This window comes from Cynoglossus semilaevis, chromosome 11 (assembly GCF_000523025.1).
Source record: "Cynoglossus semilaevis isolate Cse_v1.0 chromosome 11, Cse_v1.0, whole genome shotgun sequence".
In the NCBI taxonomy this organism is placed as follows: domain Eukaryota; kingdom Metazoa; phylum Chordata; class Actinopteri; order Pleuronectiformes; family Cynoglossidae; genus Cynoglossus; species Cynoglossus semilaevis.
The window spans coordinates 8,673,754-8,690,498 of record NC_024317.1 but is presented as its reverse complement, the minus strand read 5'-3'; the positions used below and the strand labels follow the sequence as shown (position 1 = coordinate 8,690,498).

The 16,745-nt window shown below is 40.5% G+C and overlaps 1 protein-coding gene across 1 annotated transcript in view; it reads right to left on the bottom strand.

Annotated features, from left to right (window-relative positions):
• The window catches only part of LOC103386225 (RNA-binding protein Musashi homolog 1), a 24,207-nt gene extending 8,039 nt beyond the window's left edge, over positions 1-16,168 (bottom strand). The window contains exons 1-6 of the mRNA XM_008320402.3: positions 15,420-16,168; positions 14,682-14,722; positions 13,899-13,980; positions 13,646-13,730; positions 2,434-2,475; positions 1,835-1,927 (exon numbers count right to left, since the gene is read on the bottom strand). Coding sequence (XP_008318624.1) covers positions 1,835-1,927; positions 2,434-2,475; positions 13,646-13,730; positions 13,899-13,980; positions 14,682-14,722; positions 15,420-15,484 — 408 coding nt within the window. The 5' untranslated portion in view covers positions 15,485-16,168. The remainder of the gene's footprint in view (positions 1-1,834; positions 1,928-2,433; positions 2,476-13,645; positions 13,731-13,898; positions 13,981-14,681; positions 14,723-15,419) is intronic.
• Positions 16,169-16,745: the final 577 nt, after the last annotated feature.

The following is a 16,745-nucleotide window of genomic DNA, read 5'->3' as shown; positions in this document are numbered from 1 at the left end:
ATAACGAGCACGTGTTCCCTCACAGTCACATCCAATACTCCGACAACTCATTCCCACCTCTTGCTGCTTTTTTTTCTTCCTCCCTCTCTCTGGCCACTCATCTGTCCCCACAGCATGGGTTTGCCTTTCACCAAATTTCATTCAAAGCAGCAGAAGAGGACAAAATACAGAAGCTAAAATCCCCAAGATTTGAGCGGAAATGTGGCAAAAAAAAACCAAAAGAGATTAAGTAACAAACTAATGATTTCACTGTCAAACACCCAAGAAGTTATTTCCTTTTCTTTTACTACTTTTTACAGTGTTGACTTTTACTGTTAACATCTGCCCTTTTTCCCACTGCTTTCCACAATTTAGCACATTATGTACCTTTTGACTTAAATGACAAGGACTAAATCACACTGTGTGAAAGAGTGACATCTCTAAATCTGTTCTAGGAAATGTCACGGGCAGTGGGCATGAAATAAACTCTCATCTATGTAAGCTACATTAGAGAAGGGGGTTTCAACCACAGTTACTTGTTTTCCAGTCATACTCAATAGCATTCAGTGGGTTGGCGGACATATCCTGATGGATTTTAATGAAATTGGGTCTAATTAGAAATGACTGCACAAACAGAAATGGCCGCAACACAGTCAGCTTCAACGTGAGGACAGCACCAGGAACTAGTCTGTGTCCTTCTTTAAAATGTGAGCAAATTAACTTGTGAAAATAATTAAACTTCTGAGAGTGTTGGACAAATTAGAGGAAAAATAACATTGATCCTGGAAAATAAATAATTTACTAAATTATCAGCAGCTAATTTTATAGTAAAGCCAACATAAGCAGATCCAAACTCTGCAAAATGAAAGAGAAGATCACAAAGGGGAGTGTGTTCGACCGCCCAGAGGCCCGCGCCTACAGGGGCCCCCCACTGAGTTGATTTTTGGCCGGAGAACAGATGTCCAACCTGAGTGATGAAGTTACAGTTACACTGTAACACAGACTAATGTGTTTTTTTTTAATCTAACCAGGAGGTTCATGAGAGACAAAGTACAAATCAGGTCCGTTAGAGTCAACGAGCCACAGCGTCATGAAGACAGAGGAATGTTGAGTTGTGTCCCGCGCTTATTTTTGAATGGTTTTACTGCAACAACAACGTCTACTTTACTGAAGTCAGTGTTCGATTTTAGGTTAAAGTGTTGAAGAACCTTGCCTAAATTAACTGCAGCAGTGTGTCAATGCTAAATGACTTTCACTTAAAGCACGGGGAAACCCTGAGCAGGCTGTGCCAACAAACAGTTCACCAAACCATGTCCAACTCCACTGACTGCTATTATAACTGACATATTTGCTGACATATTTGAACAGCAGAAACAAGCTTTTATAGAGTTATTAACTTAAAATGGCCTCTCGAGAACGCTCCGCCGCCTTCAGCTGTGTATTTTATCTCTGCTCCAGAATTGTACATGCGAAGGATGAAAGACAGAGTGGTTTAAAAAAGCAAACTGAAGCAATGGATACAGTATGCAAATTGAATCAAGGGCAGCACACACTGACGAACACAGTTTAGCATATCTCTATTTGAAATCTTAAGGAGACTGATTGTTGTAAGTAACAAAAAGAGTAATGTGTTGTTGCAATGTGTTGATCGGGGTTAAGAATTGAGCATAATTAGTGTTTTGTTTTTTTGTAATGTGTTAATGCACAGCAACACAGAACACTATAGTAGCCATGTTAACTCACAATGATTAAACCCCAGGGATAACAACAAGAAAAAAAAACATGAAAAGCCAAAGACAGAGGCTGGATGCAAGGTGTAATCAAAACATACAGACTTGGCCAGAAGTGAGTTTACCTTTCCAAACTGGTCAAAGTATTGCTTCACATCCTCAATGGTGGTATTGACTGACAGCCCTCCGACAAAGATCTTCTTTGTCCTGGTCACCAGCTAGTAAAGGAGAAGAAGAAGGTGGGGGGGGGTCGTTTACCACTAATTGCATTAACCAGAGTAGATGCCTGTGATAAAGAGACCTGCTGTTTGTTTTGTTTGTGTTTTTCTCAAATGTTTGTGCTTTAAGTTCCTCTGATCCATCTCAGTTTAAGTGTTTCAGTCTGTTGCAGGTAAAAGTTTTGCATGTGTGTGTGTGGGTGTGTATACAGGTGAGAAGAGCATGTGTTATTATTCTCAGATGCATTCGTGCAAGGACATGAACAAGAATGCTTGTTTATTTGTGTCTGTGGAAGATGTTGGCTGCTCATAGTCCAGGTCCCAGGACGGAGGTGGGGTATGTGGTACAGTTGGAGTGTGAGGTCGCACTGACAGACTGGACAGCGATATTGCCGCACCTCTTCCACACCACTATAATCCCAGCTAACCAGAGGCTAAGTACTGGGCTGAATCATGACATCATCTCTATTCTTCACTTTGCGTTTTCACCTTCAGGGTATATTTACCTTAGGCTGGGCTCGACGAGGAAACGCCACTTTTGGGTCAATCTGTAAAAATAGAGATCAAACAAGAAAGGGTTAAAATAGCATAGATGTAAAAAAAAAAAAAAACCAAGTCAAAAAGAATTATTGAAAACACAGCATTGATAATGACAACCATACTTCATAAGGCCTTAATGTGATTCTCATTTTCTGTTTGCACTGGGAGTGATGAACTGTGATAATCGCATTACTATGTCATTACAAATTTAAAAAAGCATACATTAGAATAGAGCAGAAGTTGTGATTTTAATAGCTAGTATTTACTGCCATTTATTTGTCAACCCTACAGTCTAACAATTTTTGCACCAGGTCAAAACAAATACGAATTTTACACTTGGATCTTAAATTCAAAGTAACAGAAATATTCCTTCTCTTTCCATATGAATTTCTGTACCAGTGCTGCTAACTCTGCTCTGACACAAACTTGGCAACACTTGTACATTTTATGGGATAATGAAATACCGAAATGACCATAAAGCATTGTAACACATCCAACTGCATAAATTATACGGGCTGTGCATTAAAATATACTGCGTATGTATCAGGAAAAATATGAATTATCAGACAAAGAAATGTACCCTATGCTTTCAGCGTTGCACTCTACACTCCACTTATGTTTAACGTCTAATCTGGTTTACTGTCCAACAACAACATCAGATATCAAATCAGACTGCATCAAGGATTTGTGAGCAGTACTATTTGTCAGCCCTACACGCAGACATGAAACTACATGTAAATACTCTGTTCCCTGACGCTTCACTTTTTAGAAATGCAGACTTTTGAGCACACATCAACAGTGATAGTGCCAAAGTGAAATCAAACGTTAGGTAATGAGAACATAGGTGGCCGTAGTTAGAAAGGGTTAAAGTGAAAATCAAGTACTGTCTACTGAGACCTGAGGGTTCACTCTTTCTCTAACAAAGACACTCAATCACTGCCCGCTCTGGGTTTGTGAGTAGTTGATCCTGTGCTAGAGCAAAGTGAGTTTCCCTGTGGGCATCTGTGAATTATCACACTGTTAACAAACCAGAATTAGTTGCAACACTGAGCCTTTAAGTCTAAACCATTTGAAGGCCTGTGGCTCCAAATATAGAGCCTATGCAAATCTTCCCTGGTATGTATAGTAGACCCTTGTACACGCAATCCCCGCAAAATCCAAACACACTAGTCACACAAACATGCATAGAGAACTAAACACACAGCGGGAAGTGAATTAATACATAGAAAATTGAGACATAACTAAATGTGGTTTGGCCACGAGCAAGACAGTGTCAAATTCAGACTGAGAACTTATTATTCTGACTATAATTTAGATACACAAATGTGGTGGTTTTTTTTTTTTTTTGGTGCTAATCCAAACAGTGGCCATTAGATTTTCCAAATTTGCATGATCCATACTGCTCCACAGTGAAATGTCTAAGCAGCGGTCAAGGTTACAAATAAACATGGAAGCAAATGAGTTTTGAAGGAGCTGGCCTTTAATAATGCTAAATATGCAAAGCCATGGCATTTCAAATTTGTGTGGAATCTAGTGTTGCTCACACCTCAGATGACAAGAGAGATGATTTTAGGTCACAGGACCTTGTAGTGTATTATGGACTTATGCTTTCATCTTTGTTCTAATAATTGGATGTGTGAAGCCTCACCCCTCATGCTGTACATCGCCAATGTCAGGGGTGTTGAATTGATATTGGCAACTCAAAGGGGCCTATCAAATGGCCAGGAATGGCCACTTAGAATCTGATCAACATACACTATTCAAAGGAGGGCATTGACTCAATATACAAGCAATCCTTTCATCCCTTTCCTATTATGACTCCCGGTGACTGATGACAAACCTCCAGATATCCTAAGAGGACCTTTTAAGTGCCACAGATTTACCGCTGCTGCTGCTCAGCTCTGTGTAACTAAGACGCAGCTGCGGCGTCCTTGGAAAGGATGGCAGAAGGACTCTGCACCTTGAAGTGGGACACAAAGACGTGAAGAGTCATGTCACCTCCAGCTGGTCCGAGCACAAAGACAATGGCGACAGGGACGCGCAAAGCCACCGGTGACTATCGACAACAGCTGTGCAACAACGGAGCACACACAAACAGTGGCAACGTGGCGTTTACGGACTGGATCTGTGCTTAATGGGCCAAATGTAACTGAATATATGTGTGGCTTCACGCTGTGCAGTTAGCAGCGCAGTGACGTACAGTATGTACCTCTTGGTTTTCACCCTTCAACAGAGACCAAACAGATGAGGTAGCAAAAGACACAGTACTGTAAATAACAAGTGCAGGTGCAGCTGTTTCTTTTTCGCTCTGCACATAACAGTCACCCTGTGCTATTGCTATTAGATTCTGCATTTATTTAAGGCTTAAATATAAGAAGAAGAAAAAAGCTGCAGTACGTCAGAGGGTAAAGAAGCTGCAGTGACCTCTGTAGCACAACACAATGACATAGTCACCAGCATGCTGCTACACATCCTCATAACTAATTATTGTTTGCCTTTACTTTTTGGCTGAAAATAATGACCAAATTTTTTTTTTTACAAATTACAATTATATAGGGTTCAATTTTATTTTTGGAAAAGTTTGCTTTTGACAGTTTGCAGTTTGCTCGTTGTGTATAAGAGCAGCTTTTTGTTGTATAGGCTGTTGCTACAGGTACACTTTTTTCCTGTTGGTTCCATGGTTCCTGTTGGATCATTTGTTGATTTGACATGAATAAAACATAATGGAGACACATTTGTTTAGTTAGCTTAATTAATGAATACTAACAAATATACCTTGTGAAAAACTATAAAGTAGCCACAAAGTGAGGAGGGAAAAACTCTGAATGGGGAAAAAAAGATGCATTGATCATTAATATTATGATAATTGTTGAATAATCGAATCGTAGCATCCTGAATTGTAATCAAATCGAATCGTGAGGTCCCTTGGATGGCACACACGTACATGGCAGTTCCGTTTGCTCTATGAATGGAAGAAGTGTCAGCCGCCGTTGTTCAGGTCAGCCCACCTGCCTTTAACTGTTTTAACAGGACTAGAGAGCAGGAGCTGCCCTGAAGCGATTATGTGGCAGAGACACAGACCACGAGCTGCAAGTGACAGCAGTGAGAGAACTCAAACATCTGACACAAGGCTGCAGTCACGTACCAATCCTCGCAGTAACCAGAGCGATATATTCAACCCCACAAAAAATATCTGTGCAAATGAACAAACATGCAAGGCTTTGTAATGACTGTGCTTTCTAGTATCTTATAAAGAGATGAAGAATTTCTTAAAAGGTGTAGGTTGTAGAAATTCAATAAATATGTTGAAGAATAATAATCCTCTCGGTTATTGGGTCACAGTAAATATCTGGTGGTGTTAGAAACCAAAAAATGGAATGGGTGGCGGTGATGACGGTGGGCAGAAGGTGGGGGGTACCAGGATTAGTTTGGCTTAGCAAAGCTGAGCCATGAAGGAGAATTACTTTTGTAAGTAATTCGTCACCAAATAAAATATTGTTCTTTCCCAGAACACAGTCCTAAGGTTATTAAAGATGAGATTATAAATGCAAGGTTTTAAAATTGTTTAAATTGTTGTAAGTTTATGCAACAAACGTGGGTGTACCTAAAGTTTCGATTTCTTAAAAAGAATAACATTGTACTGACACACTCAACACAGTAAACAGAAGCATCAAACTCAATCATAATTAATTGAAAAAGAAGGGCTATGTGATATTTGTTTACAAATACAGAATACTGTTGTTCTTCACAGTGTCTCTTCAAAACTCCATTTAGAACTTTTTTTATTTTTATTTAAAAATATTGTTTCACAATGTCTATTAAATGTCAATTAAATAATGTAATTGCTATTATATGACAGTGTTGTAGAATCAGGAATATAAATGTCATACACTAATGAAGGAAATTGTAAATGGGCTGAAAATGTAACATGTACAGGTATAACAACATGTAACAGTATCCATCAATACTACACCTACTTGCAAAGAACTTCTGTTTTACAGCTTTCAGGTAAGAATCTAGACTAAGTTAGACTAAATGTAAAACTTGAAATTCTGCTACAACATCTACAGTCATGCCATGCAGTTAAAAAATCCATTCCACTCCAGGAAAGAACCAAAGTACATCAAGCCTAATTTCTACATTTCACTGTCCCCAGAGAAAGACAATATCTAATGAAAACTAAGCATCTATCAGACTGGCAGATTAGCGCCGAGGTAAAGAGACAGGCCACAAAGCAAAGAGTAAAACGACGTAGCCAGGACATTGTTCGTAAAACACTCAGACATAGGTGGACAGAGAGGCTTAACGTTTGAGAAGCAGCTCTGCAAAGTAACACTTAGTCAGACCGGAGAAAAATATACTCTTTGTACTCAGAAATAGGCATAATGACCGTCCAGGAAGAAGACAGAAATCAACCCTCTTGGGTTGGTAGGAGGAGAGTTATGACTGAGTGTTCACGAAGTGGTCTGACTAACGTCCTGCTTCATGACATCCAACCTCGGCTGTATCTAAGCAGCTAAGTGACAGCAGATCCTACAATATGATTTTAGTGGTTTAGCTTTTGAGAACTAATCTACCACCAATAGTCACCTCACGTGGCCCAGCACGTCCGCCAGTTACAACTGGAAAACAGAAATAAAAAATAGAATAAAGTCAGTGGCGATAGATAGATAGATAGATAGATAGATAGATAGATAGATAGATAGAAAGAAAACGCCTAGATACAAAAAGCACAGGGAGGATATAAAAGACATTAATTTGTAATACAGGGAGAGCCCATGAGAAAGTGGGCCTGTCCAGCCTAGCGGTGCAGTGGGGCCGTCCCAGCAGGCAGCCCCTCTGATTCCATTAATTAACAGGACAAAGAGTACAAAACAGATGGGTCCGTAGAGGAACTGGGGCTCCTGTGCTACCCCCACAGGCATGCATGCATACATACATGCATACATCCATGCACTCTCACAAGCCTGAACCCACATAATGAACCCCTGCATGTGACACATATACTGTATGCAATTATGTCATCTAGCGTATGGGGCCATATTCAAACATACACATATGCAGCTCTTCAAAACTCATTGCAAAATCATCACTATAATGTCATAAATCACAAATGAACAGCGTTCTGGTTCACTTTGGCCAAAATGCCACTATATTATTGCAACAAAATGGTACAGGGGATGATTAAAACAGGCGCTAGAGTCTGCTCTATTATGGCAGTATAATCAATATAGGCATAACAAAAAGCTATAAACACAAGAGGAGACAAAAGGAGTTGGCATGTCAATGCATGCACCCATAGTGGAGAGAGACTCAGTTTGGGCTAAGGCCAGCAGGGTCAATCAGCACCACTGAACAATGGCACAGTAATTAGTTAACGAAGCCCACTAATGAGGACCACCCCCCAACCCCCCATAGACACCAAATGCAACCCCACTCTACCACTGCTTGTAACCTGGCTGGAGCACCACACTAGGGCAGCTTAGTGCAGTGATGGCGCCAGAGTGGGGCGAGTTTGTGCACATGTAGCACAACGAGAGCACTGTGTGTCCACCTTCAGAGCCGGTCCAGTCGTTATCCCAGGATCTGAGGTCGCACATGGACCTCGGAAGCCCAATCCAGTTTGCCTCCTCCAATCCGATTAGCTGCTTTTTCAGATCCATACTAATTACAGCACAGGAGCTGCCCTCTCTCTCTCCACCTTCTCCTCCTCCATCCCCCCACTCCAGTTTTGTCCATGTCAGCATTAAAGGCTTATCTACAGCCACTACTAAGGGAGCTCCTGAAAGCAACAAACCTCTCCAGTAACCAGGTGTTAGACCAACAGAGGCCGTGACAGTCAACACTGGCAAACAGTGGTGCCAAAGGCCCACAGAGGCAGATGCTAACATATGCTGTTTCAGTGTGTGGCTATAGATGAAAGAGCCTATATTAGCAAGATTGCACCTACACAAACAACTGTGCCAAGAAAACAGCGGTTACCACCTGCTATGACACACTATTAAAGGGCATCTCTGGTTAGTCTGTTTGTGTGTTTAATGTTTTATTTTTGTACTTTCAAACAACATTAAATTCACATTTATTACACAAACCATCTGAGAATAAATAAAGCCTGCAACTGGTCCAATGTTTTGGCCAGACCTTTTTTTTTTCCAAACCAAAAGGTATAAAAACAATCCATCCTTTAGAACTACCAGGTATTTACAATATTCCAGCACTAAAAATACCTTCAGTTAATGCAACTGAATAAATGAAAATGTCTTGTTTGAGATATTTTTCTCATCTTTGTTTTCCTTCCCATAGCTCGTTCCAGTAAAGTATTCCTCCGAGCAAACAAATACCATTTGTGCCCTTTTTCTCTTTCCAAAGAAATATAACAGCACACCACTGCCCTAAGGCTAGACTTTGTCCTAACAGGAAATCTGACCTCCAACCAAAACAACAAACCCCAATAACAGCTCTCTCCCTCTCGAAACAAAAGACAGCCTTACGTTTGTTGTGTTTATTTGTTTGTTTGTTTTTTACAGGTATGACACAGTAATTATGATGCTAATTTTTTTCAACAATTACAGCAGGTTTGCTGAGTGTGGATAGAACAATCTCAGGTGGAAACAGTCAAATGGTCTTTTCACAAGTTAATACAGTCACAGCCCAGCTTCCCTGTTATTATTAAAGCGCTCCTCTTTTTTTTCCTAGTTATAGTTAAGTTGTGAATTATTTTTTCATTAGGTAACGGCTCAGCATGTAAAGACCAAAAGAATACAGAGCCCAAAGTCTATTATGGTATGTCCTGCTCATCCGGTAAAATGGGTGTGTGATGCTGAAACAAAAGGCTCTAAAAATGTGAAAATAATAGTGGTTAAGAAAAAAATCCCTTAAGCAAATGAAAATGATACACAGATATTGATACTAGTCATACAAAGCTAAGCAAGTTTTATAATAAAAAAAAGTATTTAAGGGCACTGTCACACAATTTGGTATTTTATCAATTGCAGCTGTGACATAATTATTTCAATTGAAAAAAATAAACCTTTTAAAGACTTTTCTACCTGAAATTGAAATTGTGTTTCCTAATAGAGACTACAGCTGAAAATGAGTCGAACTGCCGCAGCACCATGTCCTTCCATTTTCCACTGGTTATTCAGTGAAATGTGCGGGTAAATTGGATTCGAGCAATTACAGAGACAGCTAAAAGTTAAAAAACACTAAAATTGGATTCGAGCAATTACAGAGACAGCTGAAAGTTATAACACAATATGTCATTTGCACAAATCACATTGTCATATTTTAAAATATTAAAATAAAAATCTCAGCAAAATGATAAAATGGCAATCATACCTTTTGCTTCAAAATGCCTGGTTAGAGAAATGGCACAGTATGGCTCACTGGTCTAAACTCTGTCAAACCACTACAAACTGAGCAACCAAAGCTGTGTTTTTAGTTGTTAGCATTAAATATTGTTTAGCCTAAAGCTGTATTTTGGTTTATAATAGGGCAACGCCTATCTCCACCAGTGGCCTGCCGAGCTGAGCCTCTGTCTCCAAACTAGCGCTCACATCTCACAACATACACACACCACCATGGTGTGACGCTCCAGGACTCCAGGTGTGCCTTTTTTTAAGACCCTAATATGACTCACTAAGCAACATTGTACACTTTACAACACTTCACAGTCATAGAATTATTTGCAAGATAATAGAAAACACCGAGCAATTCCTGGCAGCAACACTCGCATCATAATAAAAAAAAAACTGCCGCTGTTTAGCAGAATTCTTTAACTGCAAATACATATAAAATATTTAAGGTCAACACTGTAAAATACTATTAAATACCTGTCAAATCCCTCTTGTTTACAGTGAGTGTTCACCAACCTTACAGACAAATAAAGCATTGTAATAGTTTAACTTAAAATCAATTGAAAATATAGGATTCAAAAACAGTTTATGCCAACTACAATATACTACATTTCATAAATGAAAAACACCCAATTGATGAGTCACCTTTGGGTGAAAAGGTTTATCACCATTCCCACACTCATCTTCCCACGTGCCTTTCACTTGAAGAAAAAACACACAGCACGTAAAAGAAACAGAGAGGTGGCATGAATTTGTCTGTGTTATTACTAGATGGTCTTAGTGACACTGGATCGCTAACTATCTGCTCCCCAGACTTGAACCCACAAACAGTACAAGGAGCATAGCACAGCAGCAATTAAGTTTGAGCACACCAGTAAACTATATAAAGTAATGTATTCTGCCGATTCCATTATAGACTGGAGTTGCAAAGTGAAGTCCCTAGGAACCCAAAAGGTTTCAAAGTAACCTGAAATCAAAATCAGACCTCTAATAAAATACTGGTAATGGCCCCTATTTATCTCTCAATACCATTATAGACATTATTAGTCATTCATAGATGCCCTGCCACATTTACTTTAATACCTATTTGTTTCTCCCTGTTTTCTGTGTGTTTAGGGGAAAATACCTGTTCCACAAATAAATCTACTGACTAAGAAAAATAAAGAAAAAGTCAAGTGGGCAGCCTCGATTTTCCTATGCTTATTTTCAAGAACCATTTAATTATTCTTTTAGTTATTTCATTTCAGGTGTTGATGTCATAAGCCATAACATATCACAAAATCACAAAGGATAGCTTACATTTCCTATGTAAGACAATAAAAATGTACAACAAATCTGAAATAAATGGACCACTAAAACTGCAAGGTCTAATAGTCGGTGCTCATTAACTCTTTAATAGTAAAAGTCAAGCAGAACAGGTCTGGCACTATAGGGTTGCGGGGAATTTCTTTAAGAAAATCTAGGATCTAACGCAGTCAAATACTGGCAATCAAATGGATTTCTAAGGAAAAAAATTATTTATTTTTTTAATTCAGCCTCTTAGTTGAAAAGAAAATATTTTATTTATTCATATTAATTACCGCCCCAAACAAATCGAAACACAGATAATAGCTGAATAAAGCAGACACAAACAAGTGTGAATGTCGTGACATTGCAATATTATTGTGTGTGTCACAGCTTGTGCCCAGTGCCTTAAGTTAATGCAAACTAGCAGAGAAGTTGTTATGGAGACCTAAATCCCATCAGGCTGTGCAGTCACAGCGCTGTCTCCTGTGACTGGCATCACCCCGGGCAACAGGCTGGCTCCAACAACTAACCACCTCTACCTCTGTGCACCCTTGGGCTTCTGCTGCCTTTCTGTGCAACCCATTTTTCACTCTCCAGTAATCCTAGTGTGTATTTGCATGTGTGTAGCTGTGTTTGAGTGGTGTGTAGGAAAGTTGACAGGCTGATAAGAACACACCCACCAATCCCCTCACAATTCCTACAGCACATCTACATGACCAAGACAACAGCATCCACACATCCATAGAAATTTAAATCAAAGACATTAGCTTTGACTCCACGGCCACACTACAAACAACAGGGATTAACACGTGTGCTTAACTCTTTGTAGGATATGCAGCTGAACTACAAAAGTACGATGTGTGACCCTGTAATTTTTTTTTATAATTATTGTTTTTAAACTCAGATCAAGACGATCATATAAAGTGCAATTCAACCAACCAATGAGGGAGGAGGAGAAAATGGAGGAGGAAAGCTAAACAATAAGCAAAAAAAATATTTTATGAACTATATTTTATGAAAGACCTGTAGCTTGAAAATGGATGAATGCAAGCTTCCACATGTCTGTCACTTAGTGTCTGTCCCGCTGACACCAATGTCAGTGTATTTTCCCTAACATAAATATAGCAACGTGCACAACTGTCCTCTGTTCATTTCAAAATGTGTCCATTAAATTACAGCAAAAAGATAAAAATTTTGAGATGAATATTAAATACAAACAACTTAACTTTTTTCATCGAGGTGTAGTAAATCTTGAACAAAAACCAAATTACCCTCTTTATTTCCATTAGTCACATCAAATAAGCGGCAATGTTTTTATCAGCACTTGTAAAATCTTTTTCCTTTCATTAACAAGTTGACAGACTATTTCTGAGTGGAAACAGTGACTACTGAAACATAGACAGAGTTTTATTAATTAATGCAACTCAAAAAGAAACACAGCTGCTGCTAAAACCCAAAGTCTAAAAAGCAGGACAGGGGTTAGCAGGATTACCATAGCTTAGCCGAGTCACAGGGAGACTATTGTCTCCTTTTTTTAAATGTCATGTTATAACAAAGTAAAGTTCTGCTAGGCCTACCAGTTTTGGGTAATTTGAAATTTCACTAAACTGAATTTATAGTTTTACATTTTACAATGGAAGGTATTTTTAACCAAAGCACTGAAGAGCAACACAGCATTTGCACAATATTTAGCTATACTGCTAGCCTGGCATCCTAATTTGTGTATTACTTGTGGAAAATGCTTTGACCTAGATGAGTAGAAAAAGTAATATAATGAGTAGAGAAGTAGTAATATATTATATATATATAATAAAATGACTACTTAAAACAGTAGTAATATATTATATATATATAATAACTAAAATGACTACTTAAAACGGTGTTTGTTTAGCCTATATTTGGTTGCTAAGGACGATTCACACATCTTTTTTTTTTTTTGCTAACTTTCCACAACAAAACATGGTAATAACACAGAAAATACACTCTATAGTGACAAATCTTATAATTAGGATATAAAATTACATAGAGATAGCAACTCTGGGCATATCAACCTGACCTAAAATAAACCCATGTGAACATCACAGACTTTCTCTGACATCAGAGTGGCAGCCACAGCCTCAACTGTTTCCTTTTCTCAAACTGTTTACACTGACAGTTGGCATACCTCAAACTACTGCTGCTAATTTCTTTATTCAACGTGAGGGGGAAAAAAGAAGAAGAAGAAGGGAGAGAAAGTTGTGAGTTCTCTGTAAAAAAAAAACCCCTGTAAGGGTTTTGCAGGGGCTTTTACCCTATTCAGGTCCCCCAGGTAACCATGGCAATGAAGACCAAGAAAGAACGCTTTCATGTTGGCGCCCTGAACCGGGATTTGCAGGGGGAAATGAGCAAAGAGAGAGAGGGGGAGGAGGAGGAGAGAACTGCTCCACAACTGCCCTCCTCAACTTTACCAGCCACAGCAGTAAGGAGGCGAACAGTAGTAAAAAACAAAAAAAAAGTTATCCGTGACAGGTTTAGTGGAACAACCAGCTCAACTCACCGTTTTGGAATCTAACTCGTGTCTGTTTTGCGCCAAAACCTTCTCCACACCGGCTTGTTCTGCGTATGTTACAAACCCGAAACCCCTGCAAACACACATACACACACACACAGAAACATACAATTCAAGCATTGAAATTGGAGTTCAAACACACACACACACACACAAAGTGTCGTGGAAAAGAGCACAGCATGGCAGAGTATGAGGAGGCATCCAGTGATAGGACAGCAGAGCGCACACGCCTCCTTCTTACCTCGACCGCTTGGTAACGGGATCTCGCATCACCATGCACTCCTTCACCTCGCCAAATTTACAGAAGTACTCCTTCAAGCCCTCTGCAAAATAAACACCAAGCGTTAGAGGGTTAAAGAAAGAGGTCGAAAATCTATGTATGTGTGTCCCACAGCAGGCCCCGGCAGAGGTGATGTGCTGTGGCTGGAGACAGAGACAATGGGGTCGGGCCGGACCACGTTGCGTTTGCGTCCGTTCTCCAGCTTCACGCAGATCTGACTCTCTGATGTGGCCCAAACGGCCCACATAGGCCCCGCGGGACAAACACGGACACTTTGGTGTCGCGATGGCTGTTTAGCCACAACGCCAGCAACCGGGTAAAAAAACAACGAAAATAAAGTGTATCCACGCGTGTCGGGTTTGTGCGCACGACTCTGAGGAGAAACGAACGGATGTAGAGCAGTGATCGACAATGAAGCAGGAACAGTCGGCTGTATGAACCCAACTTTTGTCCACATTACGACACTTTTGTTTGATTAATCGTGACCCATGACAAAGTCGTCGCGTTCGCATGCATTCACAGCCGTAATCTCCATGCGTGGAGGCTGGTCCTCGGTGAATGCAAGGCTTTGATTTAAGTGCGTTCGATGGCTTATTATCCTTAACTTTGAAACGCAAACAGTGCAGCAAATGTGTGGGATACAGAGCCACACAGACAGGCAAACTAAAACAACGATAAACGGGGAGGATTTCATTTCGACTGGTGGAAGTGTGGTGCGGGACAGTAGCAGCAGCAGCAGCTCACCTTGTGTTGTCTGCCAACTCAGACCCCCGATGAACATTTTGCTGAATGGGAGAAAGAGAAGCTGTTGTAAGTCACCCAGATAATAATAACACACACGCACTTGAACACACACACACACACCTCCATAGAGGACGGGAGGACACAGGGAGGAAGGAGGAGGGACGGAAGGAGATGAGGCAGTATATAGACACATAGAGAGTGCATATGTGTCAATATAGCGTCAATAAAGTAAGAAGAAAGCATCGGCCATGTTGGCGAAGTCACCAATCGGCCAGTCGGGCCGTTATAATCCCCTAGAGGAGGGATAGAGAGAGAGGGAGAGATAGAGAGACACATGGAAACAGGGGGAGTGAGGACGAAGAGGGAGAGAGAGAGAGAGGATCTTCCAGAGAGGATGGATGAGAAGTTACAATGTGGCATCCTGGAGGAAAAGAGAGATAAATAAACAAACGAGGGGAAGAGGCGGAAAGCAGCGGTGCGTCTCTGTCTCCTCCATCCCACACACACACACAGACAAACACACGCAAATAGAGACTATACACAGACACACTCTCTCTCTCTCTCTCTCTCTCTCTCTCTCATACACACAAGCACACACATACACTAACACACAGGCAACGTGCTTGTCTTTTGTCTCCGCTCGCTTCCCCGCACCGAACTCCACTAAAGTCCAAGGTGAACTCAGACCGGGGGCCGAGCTCAGAGGCAGCGAGACAGCGGCAAAGCTGAGGCCGTTACCAGGGGTCGTGGGGGGAGTTGTCCGTGCCGGAGGACAGGCTGCTCTGGCTCCCTTCCGTGTCCATTCTGTTCTCCGCTGCTGTATTCCCGCACTGTGAAGGCGAGGAGAGGGCAGTGAAGCTCCACTGCTGCTGTCGCTACTGCTGCTGCTGCTCCAGACTCAGGGGCGGGCAGAGGAGCGAAAGAGAGGGGGGGGCGGCAGCGGTGGGGGTGGGGTGGTTATAAAGGAGGAGGAGTGAGCGAGGAAACACACACAGATGCAAACTCTCTGGAAGAGAGAGAGAGAGAGAGACTCCGCCTCTACCTCATTTTCCCGTAGCCTACCCGGGCCTAGGAGCTCCCTCCCTCCGTTCCTCCCCCCTTGTTCACTGCCTGCCTCTATTCATGCTGCCATGTCTCTGTGTCCCTGTAGTGTTTCCCCGCCGCTCACGTCATTGGCTGATCACAGCAGCGCGCTCCATTAGAGTAGGGGTCTTCAAACTGAGAGATTGATGGAGCAAGAACCCCCAACGTTATACGTCATACAAAATTATATTTTATAAGAACCTGGGTCCAATAATGTCATTTAGAAACGAGTGTTGTTATTTTGCATTTCATATTCGAATTGTAGTGTACAGTGTATTGGATTGGTGGATTGTTTACACTTGTCATTTTACACTTCGCTGTAGGCTACCTACATGGTAATGTACTTTTGGGATTACATTTGATGTAATACCGAAAGTTTAAAGTGTTATTTTCAATCAAGTAATTGCAGACAAATGTTAGAGTTTAGAAACAATGTGTTAATTAATTTCTGGCTTCTGGCTGTTATTGGAAACCAAGTCTGCGTTATTCGACTTGTTGGACAATACAAAACAATGTGTAGCCAGGTCAAATTCTGCTTTTTAATTTTACATGTATTTCTATTGACCGATTCAGTTGATGACCAAAATGAAGGTGAATTGAAAAACCTTTTGTGTTTAATTCATTGCAAAGCAACTTTTCTTGTGCTTAATTATCATGCATACAAGCTATGCTCCATTTATTTGCCCCCTGATTGTCCCATGAAGTACTTTCCTGGACCCCCAAGGTGCCAAGAACCCCTGTTGAAGATCTATGCCTAAGAGCCTTTTTTATTGGTTGCAGGAAACCTTTCTCTAAAACAATGTAACAACACACTTACAGAAAAGTAATGAGAAATTCAACTTTAAGAAAAAATACATTTCGCAATATTTTTGGTTTGTTTTCAAAGCCTATCTGAAATTATTAACGGCACTAATGTAGATAAATGTAAATGTTTTTAACCCTTCTGGTATTGATTTGAGACAGTACAAATTAAGTATATGA